Genomic DNA, 22,822 nt, shown 5'->3' with positions numbered 1-22,822 from the left:
TAAAGAAGTGGGTGCATCGAATGCCGAAGTGCATAGAAAAATTAAAAGTATTTCTGCTATTAAACCAGTTTTTTTATGTGAAAAATTCATGGAACTTATTTTACGAACACGCCTCGTATATATGTACTTTATTAGGTCGGAAACGCACAATGAGAACCTGGTATAAATACTCTCGAAAAATAAATCTTTTTAAAATTTCAACAAGGCCATCCAAATTTGATCAAAAGCTATTTTTTAAGTAATAATTAAGATCAGAATTTACATATTTTATGTATATATATATATATTTTCTTATATTTTGTATGTCTCGTTTTAGGCTATAGAAAATCGGCATGCGATGGCCAAAGCATTGTACTCCAGAACCTTCACATGGCTTGTTATTAAAATAAATAGCTGCACAAATCCTGGAAAAGATGGAGCTCAGTTTCTAGGTGTTCTCGACATATTTGGATTTGAAAATTTTATTCACAACTCATTTGAGCAACTTTGCATTAACTATACAAATGAAAAATTGCATAAATTCTTCAATCATTATGTATTTGCCTTAGAACAATCAATTGTGAGTATTAAAATATTGTATTATTATTATTATGTTTTTAAATGGTTTATTAAATTATTTTCACACAATGAAGCAAACAAACAAGTTTTAAAATGTCCATTTTAGAATACAGTGTTGAACGAATTGAAAAAGAAAAGATAACTAAATTACATACAAAAAACTATTTCCACCGTTATATCACTAACCATACAGTATGGTTAGTGGTAATATTTAGGATTGGAATGTGTCGTCGGACGATAGTTTGACCGCGATAGGCGATCGATAACTAGTCGAATCCAAGCCACGAATTAACGGGCACATTTTCGGCGACCATCAGGTGCCGCCATAATTTAAGCTTCCTTTTTTACTGTCGTGGTCGGTAAGAGTTATTGGCTCTAGTAAATAGGTTATGTATCCATGTATGGAATTTATAGAATAAAACAGTACCAACACCAGCATCTGAATCAGCATCGGCATCAACGTTGTCAACGGCATTGGCAACGGCCGCCGGCCGGGCTTTACTTGCGACAAATAACGGCTAGAGCGGAGTCAGAAGGTGCTGTTAAAGGCAACTCCGCGGGACCACCGACAGAATGCTTTTGGGCGACATGTTTCTTTGTTTTGATTAACCTCTATTGCATATTAGTCTAATTTGAAAATTTTAGTTCGGTCTGCAAATATGTACGTACAGTTTTTGTACAGACTGTTGGATAGATAGTTAATTGGTGTAAATTTATATAACAGGAAGACGCAAGTAAGTGTTTTTTACTCCACAAAGTATATCTATTCTTGTATATCACCATCATTAGACGAGTTGATGAGATATCAGCTTTGGGTGACTGTCAAAACATTCATACATGAAAACACCCGAATAAGCTAATATTAGCGAACAAGGGCAAGGGATCACACTTGCACTCACATTTTATATAACTTGCCTCTTATTTAAATAATACTGTAGATTCCTTCAAGGCTCTAGTATAAATATCGTATAGCTTATATTTTATCGAGGAAACAATCAATTAAGTTATCCTCATTTCTTATCCGTGTAACCACAATGTGCGCCACAGCGAAACGTGACAGGACCCACCAGTATTTTATATTACATAAATCATAAGCTCACGTCTGTTATACGTTTTGTGTCTTCTTTTTTCAGTATAAGCAAGAGGATATAATATATACACATGTAGAGTTCACAGATAATTCGCAATGCCTGGAACTTATTGAAAAACCTCCCAGATGTGTATTTAAGTTACTTACGGAGCAATGTCATATGCCCAAAGGATCAGACTCTGCCTATTTAAATAATATGCATGCGGAGTTTGAGTTTCATCCAACTTATATAAAAGGTTCTGATCGTCGTCATTGGGAAACTGAATTTGGCATTAGACACTACGCTGGTAGCGTTATTTATGCTGTTGATGGATTCGTTGATAAAAATCGAGATGTTCAGCAAGATGTTTTATTTGATTATATGAGCCGTAGCGAAGATTTATTTGTAAAGGATCTTTCTAAATATCAGGTAAGCTCTTTAATTATATTCGTTCCCCTTTTTATCCATATAAGTTGTTCAAAGTTGAACAAAGTGTATATTGTAAATTGTATATCTGGTACGGTATTATAGGGGTATTGTTAAGAAATTAGCCACTTAGTTTAGTTCAATGTTCATTTATATTAAAACTGCCCTATTCTTATGCTCATGATTGTATTACCCCCCTTAAGTAACTATTTTTACGCGCATAGCTTTGTTGTTATTGCTTGTGTCCAAAACATAGCTGTAACGTTCTCACACGTATAGCCAAAGCCCGCAGCTGCACACGCATACATCGATGTGTACCGTTTTGCATAGGACCGTCGCATCGCATGATCTTTCAATTCCCTTTTGCTCGGCTTCTCGACAAGTGGAGTGGAAGTTAGTGGAAATTTAGACTCACAACCAACCGCCCGCAAATCAACCCCCTTAATTGATAGATAAATAAAACATATTACAAATTATTCAGTTCAGTCATTCAAAGCGAATTATATTAGATTGCCTGATCATTATTTGCCGACGAATTACGAAATGAAAGCGAGGATGGGTGTGCGGACATTCTACGCTTACTGTTTACGAAGCAGTAAAACTGTTCAGGGTCCTGAGAAAAACGTATCCTGCATCGAGATAGGTAGTTCTTATAGCATTGATCATTAAGAACTGAAAAGTTTGACTGAGCTTTTACATAGCGAGAGTGAGAAGTAGGGGAACCAACTTCCTGGAACTTTTTATAATGCCTTGATTTAAACTTTTTTAGGCTGGATAACTCTTTGGTAAACCAAGAGAGTTTTCCACATCTAATCGGACAAGAAAGCGGGAGACAAGAATCAAAAAAACTGCCAAGAGCATTGTAAAAAATGTTTGCGCCTTTTATGACATCAGTGCACAAGTACAAAGCGGACCAATCAAAATCCCTGATCAGATTATTAAGCTTCGTAAACTCGGCTTTACGAAAGCAACGGACACGTTCAGGTGGCCTACTCGACCATATAAAAACCATTGGCTAATTACCGCATGGAATCGGGCGGCTTAGGAACATCCCAGATGGATGGTGGAATAACTGAGAAGTTTTCGGAATGACAAAACCTTTCTGACCATCTCCGAAATGGATGGTCGCCAGTGGGAATAGAATATAAGCCTCAGTCGTTTCTTTTCATTAAAACAGTGGTAAGGAGAGGAGTCCCAACCCAATATATAAACTGATTAACATTAAAAAATGATATATTTGTCGATTAATTGTGTTCATTACAATAAACAGTTGATATAATGCCTATAAAACATGCTTGAAAGCAGTGATCGGCACGGACATATTCAAGCAGGCAGAACAAAACATTAGTTTGGTGTCAACCAATGTTATACACACATGTACCTGAGCGTCAGTGCACTTCCAATGTTCATAGGATAGGGCCATACCAATTGTTTTTAAAGTCGTAAAACAAATATACAAAATATTATTATGGAGCCGCATTTAAATAATTAAAATGCCCTACATTTCTTTTTAGGACCCACAATTCCTTAACGTAATACAAAACTATTCGACTTATCCACGGGGCTCAACAAAAACGAAATGTACAGTTAGTGATAACTTTCGGCATCAGCTGCAGTCTCTAATAGATGTTCTTCAAAGTACAAAACCATGGTAAGTTCTTGTACCTTACCGAAGTGTACTATGATGTTATTTAGTACGAACGAGTGAAAACGTTGTTAGCCGCGGAAATATACCCGATACTCAGCCCCAATATATACATATGTAATCTTATAACTCGTTTATACTATTAGGAAGTCTCGAATATTCAATACTTTTGCGCTTTACTTTCTCGTGCATTTTCAGCCAAAGGTTTCGCGTTCGTTTTTAAGTGCTCTTGTTTTTACAAATTTTTGTTATCGATATGATTCATTTTAATCAAAATGAAGGCAGAAAATGTGAGATTTAAGAAGATCAAGAAATCTTAGATGTAAGACCTGTGTATTTAACATGTCTTACGAGCTGTGAGTAACAGCATGCATATTGCAAATTAAATTGCAAATGGTAAACAAATTAATTTGTTGTCCGTATCCCGGTGTTCTGTTACGCGCATGTTACGAATACAGTCTGTGCTGTTACGCTCACATTTGTGCTCTTATGAGCAAAAATGTATTTCCCGCCAACGTTCCGATAACCGAATCAGACTGCATCAGCTATTTCCACGAAAATGAAAAGTGTTGTTTGGTCGAGCTCTTTTCACGAAACAAAACTCGAATGACCATCGTAAAATAGATAGCCTACGCTCACTTTGTATAATTACTCTCCCAATCATTGTAGAGTCTCTCTTATGCGCAGTGCCCAAGCACTAAGATTTGTAATAAATAGGTATTGCCTAACGCTCAAACGTATCCATCCGTCCATCCATCGGACGGCTAACGCATATACAAAATTTAATTCGTTTGATAAAAACTAACACATCACTTTGAATCCAACTGCTACTTTCCTGGCTTTACCGTAGGGCATCCCTCGGCGGTAGCAGAAATTTGCACAAAAATTATTCTTGGCGCAACCGACGCGATGATATTATTCAAATTGATTGCTGATTGACACACACACCACGACGCGGGCAACGAATATGTTTGCTTATACTGCAATTTCTTGTGTCCCTGTCACTTATTGTTGTTGCCTATAATTAACTTTACAGTCCACCCGGGGGCGCCATGAAAAATTAGAAGAGTTTTTCTAATGAATTAACCGAAAACTTTGGGTGGCTGTAATTTAATTATTTATTCGGCGGGGCGAAAATGGATACGCTCGATCTATTTCAATGTTAGCGAACAACTATATTTCCTTCACAATTCAAAATCTCTTACTCTAGCTAACCTACGGTGGCAAAGCGGGGCGAATTCGCCAAGAGCGAGAGAGCGAGCTTTTATTGCGCTCCCGCTTTGCCCTAGCCAAACTTACACTAGACTTCATAATTAAGATCAATAACTAATAATCACCGCCATGGATGGAAGGTCACGCAACACCTAGTTCTCTTAATAAGTTTATTTTCCTCGAATTTTAGTCTAACATCTATATTTCCTGCATGCTCGCGTAGCCTTCTGATGGTTTCAGACGGATTACTTGATGCAAGATGCAGTTATTGCATGTCAACGTCCAAGAAAAATCGATGTATGTAAGGTCCAGAAGGAATCGTTTCCGACCCTACAAAGTATATATATTCTCGATTGAGCCCGGTTTTTTTTTCGGCTTGATTGATTCGGAAAATTATATAAAATCAATTAGGCAAAAACTATTTCTTTAAATATGTTAAAATTAAATGAAAATTTGATTTTTACTAATAAGAGTGGGACAGCTTCCTTCCCCTGGTTACACCTTTGAAGATAACTTTACTATGGCGTTCCAGCATGTTTTAATTTAAATTACTTTTTCGGCTCTTTACAGGTATGTTCGTTGCATAAAACCCAATTCACTGAAGCTGGAAAATAACTACAATCACGCTTTAGTTCTTGATCAACTAAAATATCTTGGAATTTTGGATATTATTCGTATAAGAAGAGAAGGATTTCCGGTACATTTAAGCATTACAGACTTTATTTTGAAGTATAAATGCCTAATGCAAAATAAGTCCTATTCCTGCACCCGTAATTATGTTGCTCATATATTAGAAAATCTTAATGTTCCCAGCTCGGAATGGCAAATCGGAAAATCAAAGGTTTTTCTTCGGTCTATTGCATATGAGCCTTTGGAAGAAAAACGAAAAAACTTAATTTTTAATAATGCAATCATAATACAAAAACACTGGAAACGGTTTTACTGTTTTAAATCATTTTTACTTATTAAAATGGCTGCTCTGAAAATACAACACGCGTATAGAGGATGGAAATTAAGAATTCGTTTTTTAATAATGCGACGAAGTGCAATTGTAATACAAAGTCGATTACGAGGAGTTTTTGCCAGAGAGGTAAGAGAGAGGTGGCCTAAACCATTTTAAACGAAGTATTCTATTTTATTCAAATTGTACTGCTCACAGAAGAAATATGTTCCGGCTTTAGAACATGTTTGTTATTCTGCGAATATCACAGTCAAATCATAAGTATAAAAAAGAAGTGAAATAACGTCTTATATTGTGCTGCGGCACTCATTGATTCTCTTTTTATACCCGATACTCAAAATGAGTATATTGTGAAATTTGTGATCCACACTCCTGAGATATCGTAAAATTTAAAAATTATGAAGCATTGAAGCAGTTTAGTTAACATGCCCAACCCTAGAATAAAATAGTTTCGAGAATTGTTGTCCAAATCACAAGTTTGACTGTAAAGATAAGAGTGCAACTTATCATTGTTTTGGTCTTTTGGTTCAGTAAATTTCCATATGCATTCCATGGAGAATGTTTTGTTATAGGGCGCATACCATAGCCTATATCCCAGTGTGCTTTGATTAAGGGGCAATACATTTAAATGCAAACGGTCCTCCTTGATTAATACTATGTATTGTACACAGAGATTGTCCCTCCGTTTGAACAACATCGATCTTTGTTGCAAACTCGATGGGCTCGATCCGCTGTCCAGATTGACCAGGTGTTTATACTAGAGCCCTGCAGAATTACACAGCCAAAATATTCTCTGGTGCCGTTTTTTCAAAACTAAATTATAAAGCATCATTCTCTATAAGAGTTTAACTCACTGTTTGATAAATGTTTAATTCACAGGTAGCAGCTGCGTTAAGGGAATTGCGACGAGTAGATGAGGAAATGAAAAGGCGTGATCAAATATTTGACAAAGTTTCTGAAGTTCACTCAGATGCTATTGAAGACTGTGAGAGGTATTTAAAAATTCTTGCATTTTATAACACTACTTATATCTCTCTATTATATAACAATGTTTTGGGTAGTCGTCGTCCGAAATTTTACTCATATCGGCTCGAGGAGAGTGTGGCGGGGGCGCCACACGAGCAATATTTGGCAATATTAGTATGCATTCAAAACACATGTGTTCAGAAAACTTTAGCTTGGCGTCTAATATTCCACCAAGATTATCTATCAAGGTAATTCTCACGAGAGAACCACCGCATAGGGTATAGCAAGCCAACAAAGGGCTAGAACGATGAAGTGTCATAACTTTGCTTTTCGAGTCATTAAAGTGTAACAAATTTACACAACAACATGACTGAAAATTATTAAGATTATACTAGAAGCAGAGTTTAACATCATCCGCATACATACATGTAAGTACTCGAGAGTATGTTAATACCGAAGGCAAGTCATTTATAAAGAGGGTGAAAAGTAACGGGGCTAAATGGCAGCCCTGAGGTATTCCCTTGACTGGTTAAGAGAGGGAGTTTTTGAAAAGGACACTTTCCGAACTTGGAACAAAGGTAGCTAGAAATCCATCTCAGGATGAAATGGTTTAAAGAGTCGAATGCTTTATTAAAATCGGTGTAAATAACATCCGTCTATAAGTTACCTTGAAAGCCTTTAATGATGAAAGAGGTTAGAGATTACCAATTTGTGGTGGTTGTTCGCCGCCTAAAAAATTACGTTGGAGATATAAGTGACTCATCTCAAACATTTTGGGAATAGCGGATATCTCTGCAATATTTTGGTTTTTTTTTTTTTTTTTTGCGTCAGACTTGCTAAATTTTTTATGGAGAGGTATTATAAAGGATTCCAGATCGGGGGGAAACATAAAGAATCAATGGTCAGGGTGAATAGTTTAAGCAACGGCGGAACCTCGGCGTAGTACTTAAAACCGGACCCGGTGAAAAAACTGGCTTAACTAGCCGAAGATTATGAAGCAGTTCGCTTTCATTTAGCAAGGGACTGAAAATGCCGCTCGACCTCGGTAAACCATATGGCTGAACAGAGTAGCTTTCCTCAGAAAAGGCGGTTTGGAAAAATTGGGCAAAAAGATCGGCGATTGCCAGATCATTATTTGTCGACACTTATCAGTCACACCAAATATGATGTTATTAGGAAATACTCAATCCCTACGGACGCAGATAGCGCTGGAAGATTTGTTGCATTTTGTAACTACGATAGACGTTTTATTAAAAAAATTTCCGATTATTCTCGTCACATAACAAGATTATGTAAGAAGGATGTAAAGTTCGAATGGACAGCCTTTGAACCCCTTAAAACATCATTGATGAATCCAACTTTACTACAATACCCCGATTTTAGCAAAGAATTTTGCATAATCACAGATTCTAGAAAAGAGGCATGTGGAGCCGTTTTAACTCGAAACTATAATGGCCTTCAATTACCTGTAGCATATGTATCCCGTAGTTTCACTAAAGGTGAAAGTAATAAGCCAACTACAGAACAAGAGCTATCAGCAATTCATTGGGCGATTAATCACTTCAAACCATATATATATGGTAGACATTTCACAGCTAAAACAGACAGGGTTATATTTTAATATGCTAAATCACGAAAAAAAAATGCAATCCAATCAGAGCGATACATAGTATAGCTGCCATAGGCTACCATTGGCCAAGTATGGTATTTTTTAACTTTGACCTCAAGTCGGATCCTCTAACGTTGTCGAATCGGGCTGAAACTTTTTATTTTATTGTTTTATAACATGGAACATTTTTCGACCCTGAGACTTTTACATATACGCAAAAATATACAATCTTTCAAATTTCTTTTCATATTTTTCAGGATGGTTCAAAACGAAATAAATAAATTGGCCAATATGTCGGAAAATGTACATTTATCCGTGACTAAGATATTGGTCGACAATAATGCCTCCGAAAAGATTTCAACAGAACTTTCAAACTTGCAAGACACCGTTGACTTAGACAATATATTTGCCTTTTTAAGTGAAGTTACAGAGAATACGCCCTCTAACCCACTTATCGAGGAAATAAATAACAAAATGAATCACTTGGTTCAAGATCTTGACGACGAAGTAAGTAAACATATTTATTCCTCTTTGTATGTTATTGTCAATATTAATATTAATATATTAAAAATATTTCGTTTTTTTTGGTCACAACCTCAAACTTTGATAAAAAATAATTGGGCAACACTAATTTACGTTTTGGTCACAGCTGTCACAGCTCCATTTGTTTATCAGACCATCGGTATTCATATAAATCGGTTACATATAAAGCAGTGGTTTAGCTACTGAGTTTTTTCAGCACCGTAGTTTGCGATATACTTAATAATATGTCGATGGTTGTTTAGTTTAACATGGTTTATTGTGGCGGATAGTATATAATAAATATAGCGGCAAAACAATCGCGAAAAGTATGCTGATGCGATACTGATAGTAAGATTTAGCGACGAGTAAGTCGAAGAGGCGGGGTCAGTTCAAGACCGTGTTTGATTGAAAATCAATACAGCGAAGTGCGAGAAGTGAGTGCTACATCAAGATTAAATTCAAATTGTCCGTGCAAATGGCAAACGAGGTTTTGACTAGAACGCGACAGATCGAGAGAGCGAGTGCCTAAGCGAAGGAAAGAAAGAAAGGCGGGAGTTGCCGTTTGCGAGAATATATATATAACTACATATGCAGATGACAATGTGGTACAGTGTGGATAGTGCTAATGGCGACCACTAGCTATAATGGATTATTAGCTAATATTGGGATGCGTAACCCAAAACTGGCTGCTGTGCGTGTAAAAGACTATATTTTGCAGCTAAAAGCCGAAATGACTAAAATGACCATTTTATGGTGCTGTTTATCTATGAACAACCAAATTATTTGTGAATAAATAAAGTGTTCGGTATGGTAAATGTATGATCGAAACAACAACGCTAACAACGATGGTAGGATTATTCTGAGGACCGTGGCAACGGTAGTTGCGACATAGTTGAGAGACAGATCGTTTATATACGCCTGATGCTGTTTTAACGATGGCGACTCTGACTCTGACTAAAATTTCAGCTCCAGGGTGAACTTCTATTATCCTTTCCAGCTTTCACTCGTTGGATGACAGTCGGTCATCCTTGACAATAACTAGATCGCTGACTTGTAGATTGATGTAGATGTCGCTACTTTGTGATGTGATCCGAACTGCAACGATTCAAAAATTGCCGTATCAGTTTGTTTCCTTACACAAATTGGACTGTGAGTAGAACATCTCTTGTCGGTACATCCGGCGGAGCTAATAATGAAGCTAGGTCCTCCGGCTTAGCGCTTAGTAGACATAATGGCCAGGTGTTAGCACACTACAAAGTTGTTCGTAGGTCATTTTATATCCTGAAAAGGGTCGATAGAGATGTGTTTTGACAGACTTTACATTTGCCTCCCAAAAGCCTCCGAAATTAGGACTATGAGGTGGATTAAAATGCCATTGGACGTGTGGGGCCACTAAAGCAGATATTGCAGTTGTGGGTAGCTCTCGTTTCTCTTATTTGCCAGGTTTGAAGAGCCTAGTCGGCACCATTGAAGTTTGTGTCGCAGTCGCTATACATGTGTTGATAGTAGCCCCGACGCGCGATGAAACGATGTAGAGCCAAGGGAAAGTGTTCGATGGTTAAGCCCGTGACCGCGTCAAGATGAATTGCCTTTGCAGCCAAACAGGTAAAAAACTGCGATATACGGCTTGTAGCTTGTGTGCCCACGAAATTTGAATGCTTGAATTTCGAACGACCTGTATAGTCCACTGCGGAGGCGATGGATGCACGAGTTGGAGGATTGACTCTAGGTAGGGCAAGATCAGCTATCAATTGTGCTGCTGGTTTCGGCCGGTGACGAAAACGTCGGACGCATTGTTGAAAAATGTGTTGGACAGTTTGTTTTCCGTTGACTATCCAGAATTTGTGTCGAATTGTGGCCAGCGTTAATTCAGGGACGCCGTGGAGTGCTGGGCGTTGTATATTATGCACGACGAGATCGGTAAAGGGATTATGATTGGAAATAATAATTATTCGCTGGCTCATTAGAAGGTGCCTTGCATTTCTGAGTGGTCCTCTGACTCGTAAGATTTGTTGGTCATCTAGAAATGGGGACAATTAACACAGCTTGTGTGTGCCCGATAGTGCCTTGTTTGCCTTCAACCTCGATATAGACTTTAAAGCTTTGTCCAGAAAGTTTGTCCAATTTGTTGCCAGATAGCCTGTTCAGTCTTGGTTCAAATGTTGTAAACCACCAATAAATACGCACACACTTTACAAAAACCAGAAACACACTATTAGACTTATTTTTTGTTGACAGCACCGAAAAATTGTTACTCTATGATCAACTCACAGTGCCAGGGTATTCAAAACATGTCCTTATTTTCATGACCTACGACATCAATCCTGACTACCATGACTATGTTACCTTCTACAGAGACTTTAGGAACATTGACCTTGGAAAACTAGACACTGACATTAACATGCTCGACTTGGGAGTCCCGGGAAATTATAAACATTGCTGTAATTCCGAGCCTGGAGTATATTGAGATATGTATGTACCCCACCCAAGATCGCTTCTTTAACAATTACTTTCGCCACTTTTTGCCTACTTCAAAGGTTATCTAATTTACTCAGTAAATAAATAAATCATCATAGAAAATTAATATACATTGTTTTTTAATTTTAGATAGAAGTTTGTATGCAGAAGGAGTCAGCTCTTGTTGAACGTGATCAGGGAAAATCTATAACTAGTAAGGGCGTGCCATCACTTCCAGAACCAACAATGCCACCACCGCCACCGCCTGTAACTACAAGTGAAATAAATACTCTTAAAAATGAATTAAAACCTGAGCCAATATATGAAGCAGTAAAACCTGCGGATTTAGGATCTTCGACGAATGTGGCAAAAAGTGACATAAATATACTTGGCGGGCAATCAAATAAAGAAAGAAAGACGGAGATTATTATACCTTCGTCTCCTTTATTGGTAAAATTTCATATTGGTGATGAACGAGAACAAAGAAGAAAACAAAGAGTTGAAAAGAAACTTCAAGAGCTACACTGTAATGGGGAAAATCAAAAAGAGATATTTAGCGATGATTCCCATTACAATATGTTAGAGTTTGCTGAAAATTATTTCAATCAACATGAACTTTTACTTGATGGTACGCTAATGTCTACATTAACTCGAAAAGGGAAAAAAAATTCTGACACAATTTCTAAGAATGAAATGATCGCATTTTCGAAATCTGATAAAATCCCAACATCACATATTCATATGTTTGATCCAGAAAATGTTATACTGGCCTGTAATATTTTTCGAGTAAGTACATTCTTATTTTCATTTTTTTTTGTAAATTCTTGATGTCTAACAACTATAATCTGAAATATACAGACATAAAGAAAAAGTTGCTTTGCTCTGTCTCGTTATTTTAAGTAGCATGATAGTGATAATTAATAAATTAGTGATAATCGATTCAGACTAATTCGACTAGTTGGGGGTGATTGAGATTCCAAGCTTTTTTGACACCTATTAATTTCCAACAATAAAAAGAGAACTGATTGCTTGCTAGGGCCAGATAGGTAAGAGGTATGCAACCGATGCGCAGAGGGGTTAGCATGGAACTAAAAGACGAAGGCGGCAGATCAAAAGTGATTGCCGAAGTGGCGGCGGCAGAGAGCCCCTTTAGCGGGAGAGCGGAGCAGCTCTGCAAACCATCAACGCTTGCAAAACATAGGCGGCTCACTCTGCTCATACAATAAAAATTACAATGCTTAAATTTACTTCCTAATTCATTCTTCGGCGGCTGACCCTTATCCTTATCATCCTTATCAAAAATATATATTCTTTATGGGCGTTTCAAATTTCACTCATTAAGATTTTTCTCTTTTTAGGAATTATGGAAATATATGCGTGGTGAGCTGAATGCAGAGCGAGAGCTTCAAATTATTCAATATATTATTGGACTGGGCATTGAAAGAGAAGATATACGTGACGAAATATTTGTACAATGCATTCGACAATCCACAAATAATCCAAATGTAGAATGGACTGATCGAATATGGTTGCTAATGTGTCTTCTAATTGTCGCTTTTCAGCCAAGTAAATTGTTATTCAGGTAATTTATTATTTAGCTGAAGTAAAACGTTTTTATAACAACGCCAAGGGTTGCATTTCGCAGTCAAGAAATAGAAAAAAATACATTTTTTTTCATTTTAAACCTGTAGCGCCATTTGGCGTATGATCTATATTATAATGGTTATTAGGATCGAATCTTGTGAAGTCTAGTGTAAGTTAGGCTAGGGCAAAGCGGGAGCGCAATAAAAGCTCACTCTCTCGCTCTTGGCGAATTCGCCCCGCTTTGTCACCGTAGGTAATGCGGCAGGTCCCCCCCTCATCGGGGGGGATCGCAGCAGCTCTGCAGAAAGTCAACGTTTGCACAACATAGGCGGCTCAATATGCTCAAACAATAACAATGCTTAAACTTACGGTTTTTCTTCGGCTGCTGACCCGAACCGTCCAATTTGGCCACATCCGTGTACCAGATCGGAGATCCGGCTAATGTTTATTTGCATAGTGAAGGTTTTGGAAAAGTGTACTCTCTGTTCTTGTTCCCTGGAGATTCGCAATACTTCTTCAGCAAAATGCAAAAGGATAGTGGAAATTCAAAGTACGAGGATGTAATCTACTCATTTAGGCCTACATATATCCTAATTTTTGTATCGTGCAAAGTACAAAATGACTGTCTCACAGTGTCTTTAAGCTCTCTGGGTTTTATGATCAACATGTAACAGATAATTCTGTCTTATTTGCAATAGCCATTAATCAGTATTGATACTATGCCTCATAAATCAGTTGTTTTTTTCATAGCGTAAGTTGTTTCAAGCTAAATATAGCATTTCATAGTAAGTCGAAAAAAAAATAATTGGACTGCTAGTTTATGTCTCTTAGTTCGATATTAAAACGATATTTTAAAAGATTCAATAATATTATATTATTTTAACACATTGCAGATATTACGTGTCATTTTTAAAAAATAACTTAAAAACATTAGAAGGAAAACTAAGGCAATATGCCCAGTGGTGCTTCGATAACTGCAAAAGTACAAAGGTGTCTACTCGAGTCTATCCACCATCTAGTGTCGAAGTTGCGGTAAGTAAAAGCTGGCATATATTAAAAAAAAATTAATTTTTTCCTAAGCGTGTTTGTTTTGTTAACGTGTTTCCAAAGTAACAAAATGTATACATTTTTATTTGTATTGTGTTATAGATATAAATAAAAAAAATGAGTAACAAACATAGCATACGGTCGTATAGCATTAATTTTTACAGTTCTTGTGGGTATACAATAACTTTTTACTTTTCCTACACGGGAGCATGCAATATTGCATTCCCGAAGATTTGGATATCATTACAGATCTACTTCAATGTACTAAAATAAAATAGGTGTTAGCTCAGTTCAAAACAACAACCAAATTAATGTATGGCAGAAAAAAACTTTCAAAGGAGACCGGGCGGGATTTAAGAATGTGCCTTAGTATAGATATTATTAAATTCATCAAGGGAGTGGTTGTTTTTTTTAGGATTTCTAAATTTTGTTTTTATACTTTAAAAGCTAGAGTAAGCAGTTGTTGTGTGTAGCTTCATTTGGAATTACCCTCTCAAATCGCGAAAATCTGTGGTATCTGTGATCTACGAAAAACTCGATATATTAGAGGCTACTCCGAACAAAATTTTCAACGGGAAGGACGCACAGCTGTTGACAGCTTGACTATTGGTTCCATTTCTTGTCCGATTAGATATAGAAAACCTCTTTGGTTTAGGAGTAATCCAGTCTAAACAACTTAAAATCAAGACTTTATATAAAAATGGTTCTCCTTCTTCTCACTCTCGCTATATAATAGACCGAGCTATTACAGCTTTTCAGTTCTTAATGCAAAATTCTATAACTACATATCTCGATGCAGGATACGTTTTTATCAGGACCTTAAACAGTTTTACTGCTGCGTAAACAGTATGCGTACAACGTCCGCCCTCCTCCTGAACAAGTTCTAAGTCTCTTCGATGGTGCGATCCGCAGGATACTAGTCGAAAACTTTCTCCAGGTGTCCTCTTGCGTCCACCATCTAGGTTGACCTCTTGTTGCTAACTTATCTGTTAGTCTATTCTGTTTCTCTCAGGCCTCAAACTCTCACCGAACACCGATCTTACGTCGGTGATAAATGCTTCCATCAGTTTCTTCTTATTTTTAACTATTCGATGTAGTCGGGCTGAACTGCAGCGCCGATCAGCGCTTTTTCAGCACCTTCCCATCTTCCTTGTTGGGTAATGGGCTACTCGCATGCAAAACCTTCCAGTCAGCAGATCGCTCCCCCTGGACAGCAATGGGGAAGAGCAACTTCGCCTTTGGTATGGACGGGATCAGCTCTCTATCTACCACCTCCAGCTTGGCCCCCTCCCACAGAGCACCAGCCACTGCTGCGTTGGGTTGTTGAATACCACTAACCATAAAGTATATAGCTGTGCCAGTTCATACTACGAAACGTCACACAATGGGTTACCAGTCTGAGAATCCCAGAGACATCGGCTCTGACGTTCGGGTACTGTCGCGTCATCATGAGCGAACGCAGAGAGAACATCTTTGCATGTGTTAGTACACACGCACTATATTTTTCGACCAAAATATGTGTTTGTATCCTTTTTTCGTTCTCAGAGATCTGATGAAGATGCTAATTTCTGTTTTCTGTTGTGCCTCCAACTTATTTGAATGTATGGGTGCACACGCATTCTCACGTACTTTTCGTGTCCGATCCACCGCGCGACCCCCCAAACAATAAACACACCTACATCTATATACCACACAACGGCCTTTCATTTCTTGCGACGGCCAAATTAATAATTTTGATAATTATATGTTAAAACTTTTAGGCAATGCGACGACTTGGAACTATTGTTTGCCGTTTTTTTTTCTTGGATGCACGTACAAAAGCTATCGATGTTCACCCGACCGACACAGCAGGAGATGCAGTGCAGAAACTTGCTGATAAACTTAACTTAACTACTATTGAAGGTTGGGCCATATATCAATCTCGCCCAGATGGCGAAGAACACATTAAAAGTTTTGATTACTTATATGATATAATTTCGGCATGGGAAATAAAACAAACTTCAAGTAACACATTAAAACGTATCTCAAATGGATCTACTTCTGGAGAAAATAGATTTGTATTTAAAAAGCGATTATTTAAATCGACGCATGAACTATCACAAGATCCCGTTGAAGTTAGTATGTTATATTCGCAAGCAGTATACAGCGTTGTTAAGGTAAGCAATCCTAATTTTTAGTTGAAAGTTCGATTTCTAAAATTGTTTATTACTTTTGCAATAAACATTTACTGAAACATAAACATTTACAATAAACATTTTATTAAAATCGAAAATTTTGATCTAATTTTCGTATTTTCTACGATAAAAATAAATAAAAATTTGAATTGTGACACCCGCAGCGAACTTTTGAAAGTTGACATTGTCACGTGCAATTATTAATTACTAGATTAACTTTGTATTGCCTAATGCCTAACCTGAATGTCACAAATAAGCTGAAGTTAATTTTCGATTTTATGAAATTACTATAATGAATACCAAGTAAATATTAAGTTCAGTAATTTATTAAAATAATAACACAAAAAAAAAATACAAAAGTACCGAAAAAATACAAAAGTTAGAAAGACAATAAAAGTAAGTTAATTGGATTCTGGTATTTGTTTGGAAGTAACGATGATTAATTGATAGATTTAAAAATTGGATTAAATGTTCAATAATGTGATTTTATTTTCATTATAGAGTGACGAGTTCCCTGTGAGCGAAAAAGTGGCTCTTCAACTAGCTGGACTGCAAGCTCAAGTGTCATTAGGAGATCCTTCGAATCAACCAAAGCCGGAATATTATTCCGACATCAATAACTTTTTACCATGTCGAATATCAAAGACTAGAGAGCAACAATTCTGGATACCAATTCTAGCTCAAGCTCATAGACAATACGGATCATCAAGAAATGAATTAACTGCAAAAGTACTATATTTAAGTTGTGTAATGCAGTACCCGCTTTATGGCACAACAATGTATAATGTTATTTACAAAGGATACTGGAGCTTTGTAAACAATATTATTCTTGGAGTTAACTGTGATGGAATAATGTTTATTCAACCGGAGGACAAGTTTATTATTTACCAATTTAAATACGTCGATATCGAATCAATTATGTTGGATCCTAGTGATAGTTTTATAACTATATCACTTAATCGTAATACTCACCAAACGGGCCAGCAATTTCGTGATGGAAGTTCATTGATAGATTCACAAAAGTGTTTTGTTTTTGAGACGTTACAAAAAGACGAAATCGGCTCTTTAATTATTTCGTACTGTCCTTCTTTATCGAACTGGATATTAAATATTACCGATTGCTCAAAAAAAAATAAGGGAACTACCCATGAAGATAGATCGAGGTTATATCAGAATGTTGTAATAAGCAGAAGGCAATTGATAGACATGAACATAGTTCGAAAGCCTCAAGAGCTAGGCGGGTTTTTAAGAAACACGCTAAGACGTCTGTCAAAGCACCGGATTGAAAAATTAAGAACTGAGCAAAGAGATAACGTCCAAGATCATGGTGAAACATATAAAGGATTTTCACATTCGTTTTGGGCTTTTAGTAAACAACAAATTCCGTTTTGTCTTAGCTCACTTTCTGACCAAGACGAATCAGTTATGGTCCAAATTTTCGATTCTATATTAACCTTTTCTGGACTTGGAACATCTGGTAAGTCTTAAAATAAATCAACCATTTAACCAATAACACATTCAAACACAGAGCTCGAAAATAAATGTGTAGAAAGCTACATATAACGAGTATGTCCCATGAATTGCTCCGACACCATTAGGTATTGTAGTATGCACACATAAAGAGTACACACTGTACCTAGTATATTTGGATGAACACACATTGTACACTTTGTTGCTATGCTTACGTGAAATCAAGCTTCAGGCATAATTCATGTGCGACGTAATACGATCACTCGATTATGCCTCGAGCTATCATAAGTGCACCCGTTAAGTTTACATAACTCGACGGCGCAAGGAATATGATTCACTGTGCATACGACAGTTTTTCTCACGCTTATTAAGCTTATAAATAATGCCTCCGCTAAGTTAGCTCCGAATTATAAGGTTTAAAGACAGTCAATAAATAACGGTAAAACTAATTACAGTACAATAGTAATAGGCTTGCGATTATTGGTATGGGCGAAAAAAAATGTGTCGGAATCAAAAGTCTCAGGGTCTAAAACGACCGTTGAATGCCGAATATTTTCCTGAAGTTGGTGTTGTCCCTGAAATAAACGTTAAACAGTGCTCTACAGAAGATTATTCCAGTTGCCGTGCTCCGGTCACCTATGGCACCTATGGAAAATATCATGAGAATTAACTCACTTTTTCCCATATGAGCGCTGTGAAATTTCCCGAGCTTCAGTAAAGGTTAGAGTACGTTACAGTCATGACGAAAAAGTGGTAAAATATATCACTCAATGTATTTTAAAATGATCTGGCAGTTGGTTTTAACTAGAATTTTGGAATGACTCAACTTCACGAAAAGCAGTCGAGCAAAAGGGAATTGGAAGACCACGGTCCCAATGTATGCGTGACCAAGTAGAGGTTTTTTTGTGGAGGTCAGTTTGTTTGAGGTAGTGGGATATGTCGTTAGAGTCGTAGTGCGGGGTGTAAATCAGAGGATATTTGTCTGTAAGTTAGACTGAGGTGATAGGGGACTAAGGTAAGGACCCAGATGAGTATAATTATAGAGGTTTTTGGTTATGAGGTTTCTGACTGAGGTGGCGTAGTGGGAGTTGTTGTTGGTGCAATTATCATGCTCTTCTCGTTTGGTTCTTGAGATTTGTATCACTTCCTGTGTTACAATGATTTAACTACAATCTTTTAAATAGAAGTGGAAATTGTATCCTGGTCGTACTAAAAAAAGTCAAGGCTACCGGATATAGAAGGCAGCCTATTCACATATGTGTAATGTAGTTACTAGATTCGTTAGCCGCTTATAGTTGGTTAATGGGCATACAAAAATTATAAAAAATCTAAAAAGTCATACCTTAACCTCTCTTTACAGGCGAAACTATAAAAAGAGCAGAAGATGAACATATACGGATTGTACAATCCATAATGGATAAATGCATGAAAAAAGAATCTTTACTAAACGAACTTTATCTTCAGCTGATTAAACAAACAACAGATCATCCAGATGCTAACTCAAGAATAAATTTAAAAAATTGGGCACTTCTATCTGTAGCATGCAGTGTTATCTTGCCATCTATTAAATCAATTCGGAAATACTTGATTGCCCATTTAAAACGATGTGCCAGTGACTATATGTCCGAAGAGGGTAAATACGCAAGATTTGCTGAAAACGTAAGTAGCAATTCAATATTCGGTTCAGCCTTTATTTTTTGATATCAGGGAAGTTACTGGCACTTCAGGGTTTAGCTGTAGGGAAAGTGGTTCGGGTGTGGGTACCGTTTTGCTCTACCCGATACTCAAAATGAGTGAGGGAAAGTGGATCTGTGTAACGCTTAGACGGAAACGTTTTCGATCTATAAAGTGTATATATGTTATATAGCCTATAGCCTTGTCTGTCTGTCCGTCCGTCTTGTTTGACGCCTAGTTATCAAAAACTATAAGAGCTAGAGCAACGAAATTTGATATCCAGACTGCTGCGACATTGCACTGTTACAAATTTATTTCAAAATTTCGCTCTGCCCCTTCCGTCTCCTAAAAGAAAAAATATCTGTGGCATCCACAATTCTGAAGATACGAGAAAATTAACAACTCAGAACTATAGAAAATAACTATATCTACACTATAACTATATATACATTGTAGTATGCTCATATTAAAGTAAAGTAAAGTATTCATTATTTCGAATACCCACTGTACCGACGGTACTTAAAGAATACACACTGTAACACTTTGTTTCAGTGTTTACGTAACAATAAAGTCCCAGACATTCTGGGTGATCGTATTACGATTCACTCAAGAATGCCTCGAGCGACCCAAGTGCAGCGTCAGCATGTTCCCATGACTTGACGGCACTAATATACATGCATACACACATATATCTTCCCTCGCGCTCTCGCTGCCAACAGCGCTGAGCATATACATATTAACATATAAGAGATAAGAACACATAGTTCTGCCGCTCCGCTGCCGGCGTCACTGGCAGCGCAGCTCCGCGGCTTTGGGCTTACAAAAGCCCAAACCACAATTGTAAAACACACAGAAGAGAAATCACAATAAAACAGATCGGAGGGTTGAGCCCCAACGATCCATCCAAAAGGATTGAACATTTTATATTACATGGCGACCGTGACAGGACGGTGACCTTTCTTGGTCATAAATGCACAGATAAAGGAATCTTGCCAGATGACAAGAAATATGACGTCATCAAAAACTATCCAGTCCCACATGATGCGGACAGCGCTAGACGATTTATTGCATTTTGCAATTATTATAGACGTTTTATTAAAAACTTCGCCGACTATTCCCGGCACATAACTAGATTATGTAAAAAGAATGTCCCCTTTGAGTGGTCAACTGAATGTCAAAATGCATTCCAATATTTAAAAGATAAACTTATGGAACCCACTCTGTTACAGTACCCAGATTTTCAGAAAGAATTTTGCATAATCACCGATGCTAGTAAACAAGCATGTGGAGCGGTTTTAACTCAAAACCATAACGGACTCCAACTCCCATTAGCATATGCATCACGTTCATTCACAAAAGGTGAAAGTAACAAAAGTACTACAGAACAGGAATTAGCAGCAATTCATTGGGCAATTACCCATTTTCGACCATATATCTATGGTAAACACTTTACAGTAAAAACGGATCACAGACCACTAACATACCTATTTTCAATGGTCAATCCTAGCTCAAAACTCACACGCATGCGGCTCGAATTAGAAGAATACGACTTTACAGTCGAGTATCTAAAGGGTAAAGATAATCATGTAGCAGATGCGTTATCAAGAATAACCATCACAGACCTAAAAAACATACAAAATACGAATAAAGTCCTGAAAGTCACTACCAGGCAACAGAGTAGACAGAAATCCTGCGCAGGAAAAGAAAAAATAGAATTGCCTAGGCAATCTCTAACAAAAGCTTCAAAGCCCAACGTATATGAAGTCATCAACAATGACGAAGTACGTAAAGTAGTGACCTTGCATGTAAATAATAATTTATGTTTTTTCAAACATGGAAAAAAAAAATTACTGCAAGATATGATGTTAGCGATTTGTATACTAATGGAACCCTTGACTTAGGTCAGTTTTTCCAAAGGCTTGAAACGCAAGCCGGTAAACAAAAAAAATCAGCCAACTCAAAGTGGCACCGTGGGAAAATATCTTTGAATACATTTCAATAGATAATTTTAAAAATATGGGCAATAAAATATTACGAACAATAAGAGTAGCGCTACTCAACCCGGTGACCCTAATTAAAAATGAAAAAGAAAAAGAAGCAATACTGTCTACATTACATGATGATCCCATACAAGGAGGACATACAGGCATAACAAAAACCTTGGCCAAGGTCAAAAGACATTATTTTTGGAAAGGTATGACTAAAGAAATAACCAATTACATACGAAAATGTCCAAAATGCCAAAAAGCTAAAGTAACCAAGCACACAATAACTCCATTGACTATTACAGAAACACCATACATGGCTTTTGATAGGGTAATAGTGGATACGATCGGTCCACTTCCTAAATCAGAACAAGGAAATGAATATGCAGTCACCTTAATATGTGACCTGACAAAATACCTTGTTGCCATACCTATTAGAAACAAAAGTGCAAATACAGTAGCTAAAGCTATTTTTGAAAATTTTATTCTAAAGTACGGTCCAATGAAGACGTTCATTACGGACATGGGAACAGAATATAAAAATTCAATAATTGAAGACTTATGTAAAAATCTAAACATCAAAAACATAACTTCTACTGCACATCATCACCAGACTGTAGGAACCGTGGAGCGAAGCCACAGAACATTTAACGAGTTCATACGCTCATACATCTCAGCTGACAAATCAGATTGGGATGTATGGCTGCAATACTTCGTATATTGTTTTAATACAACCCCCTCTATGGCACATGATTATTGTCCATATGAGCTAGTTTTCGGTAAGACTTCAAACTTACCAGTTCAATTTAATACTATAGATAGAATAGCACCTCTATATAACATAGATGATTACTCTAAAGAGAGTAAATATAGATTAGAAATAGCATATAAACGAGCAAGGATTATGCTCGAGGAGCATAAAATTAAAAATAAACAGCTCTATGACTTAAAGTTAAAAGATTTAAATTTAGCTGTAGGAGATAAAGTTTTATTGAAAAATGAAACAGGACATAAGCTAGATTTTAAATATATAGGACCATATAGAGTAGAAAGTATCGGAGAAAGAGATAACGTCATAATCTCCGATAATAAAAACAAAACTCAGAAAGTACATAAGGATAGGTTAAAGATTTGCAATTATTAATAATTTTTTAGTATGGCCATACATAAATATAAACCATAAAAATATACTATTCCGCATTTATATTCAAATAACTTTTAAATTTTATCAATATTAATTAAAATTCAATATTCTAATAATTGACTAAAAAAAAAAGAAAAAAAAATATATATATAAATTGTCTTTTTAAGAATACATAACTCGTATACATATATAGTAAAAGCTAAAAATAAAATAACTTCATGATATTACGTTATTTTTCAAAAGGAGGGAGATGTAGTATGCTCATATTAAAGTAAAGTAAAGTATTCATTATTTCGAATACCCACTGTACCGACGGTA

General features: G+C 36.7%; 1 protein-coding gene and 1 long non-coding RNA gene across 10 annotated transcripts in view; one reads left to right on the top strand and one right to left on the bottom strand.

The window, feature by feature from the left end:
* Nucleotides 1-22,822, top strand: part of Myo81F (Myosin 81F) — a 45,244-nt gene that overhangs the window by 17,811 nt on the left and 4,611 nt on the right. For 3 of the 9 annotated variants that reach the window (XM_033385853.1, XM_033385854.1, XM_033385857.1), the window contains 12 exons: nt 317-559; nt 1,692-2,057; nt 3,569-3,705; nt 5,482-6,001; nt 6,752-6,864; nt 8,705-8,954; nt 11,577-12,212; nt 12,785-13,008; nt 13,904-14,042; nt 15,818-16,213; nt 16,733-17,708; nt 19,062-19,360. In XM_033385853.1, the coding sequence (XP_033241744.1) occupies nt 317-559; nt 1,692-2,057; nt 3,569-3,705; nt 5,482-6,001; nt 6,752-6,864; nt 8,705-8,954; nt 11,577-12,212; nt 12,785-13,008; nt 13,904-14,042; nt 15,818-16,213; nt 16,733-17,708; nt 19,062-19,360 (4,299 nt within the window). Of the gene's footprint in view, nt 1-316; nt 560-1,691; nt 2,058-3,568; nt 3,706-5,481; nt 6,002-6,751; nt 6,865-7,151; nt 7,267-8,704; nt 8,955-11,576; nt 12,213-12,784; nt 13,009-13,903; nt 14,043-15,817; nt 16,214-16,732; nt 17,709-19,061; nt 19,361-22,822 lie in introns of those variants that run through there. The other 6 variants (XM_033385856.1, XM_033385855.1, XM_003736139.3 and 3 more) reach the window with 6 other exon arrangements.
* Nucleotides 6,578-6,814, bottom strand: LOC26532438 (uncharacterized). Its single transcript, XR_004471114.1, has 2 exons — nt 6,727-6,814; nt 6,578-6,637 (listed from the first exon to the last, which is right to left on the bottom strand). It is a non-coding gene; the product is annotated as an uncharacterized lncRNA (long non-coding RNA).

The sequence above is a fragment of the Drosophila pseudoobscura genome, chromosome 2 (assembly GCF_009870125.1).
Source record: "Drosophila pseudoobscura strain MV-25-SWS-2005 chromosome 2, UCI_Dpse_MV25, whole genome shotgun sequence".
Classification (NCBI taxonomy): domain Eukaryota; kingdom Metazoa; phylum Arthropoda; class Insecta; order Diptera; family Drosophilidae; genus Drosophila; species Drosophila pseudoobscura.
Note: the sequence above shows the minus strand (reverse complement) of the source record. Positions and strands in the feature narration are given on the sequence as shown.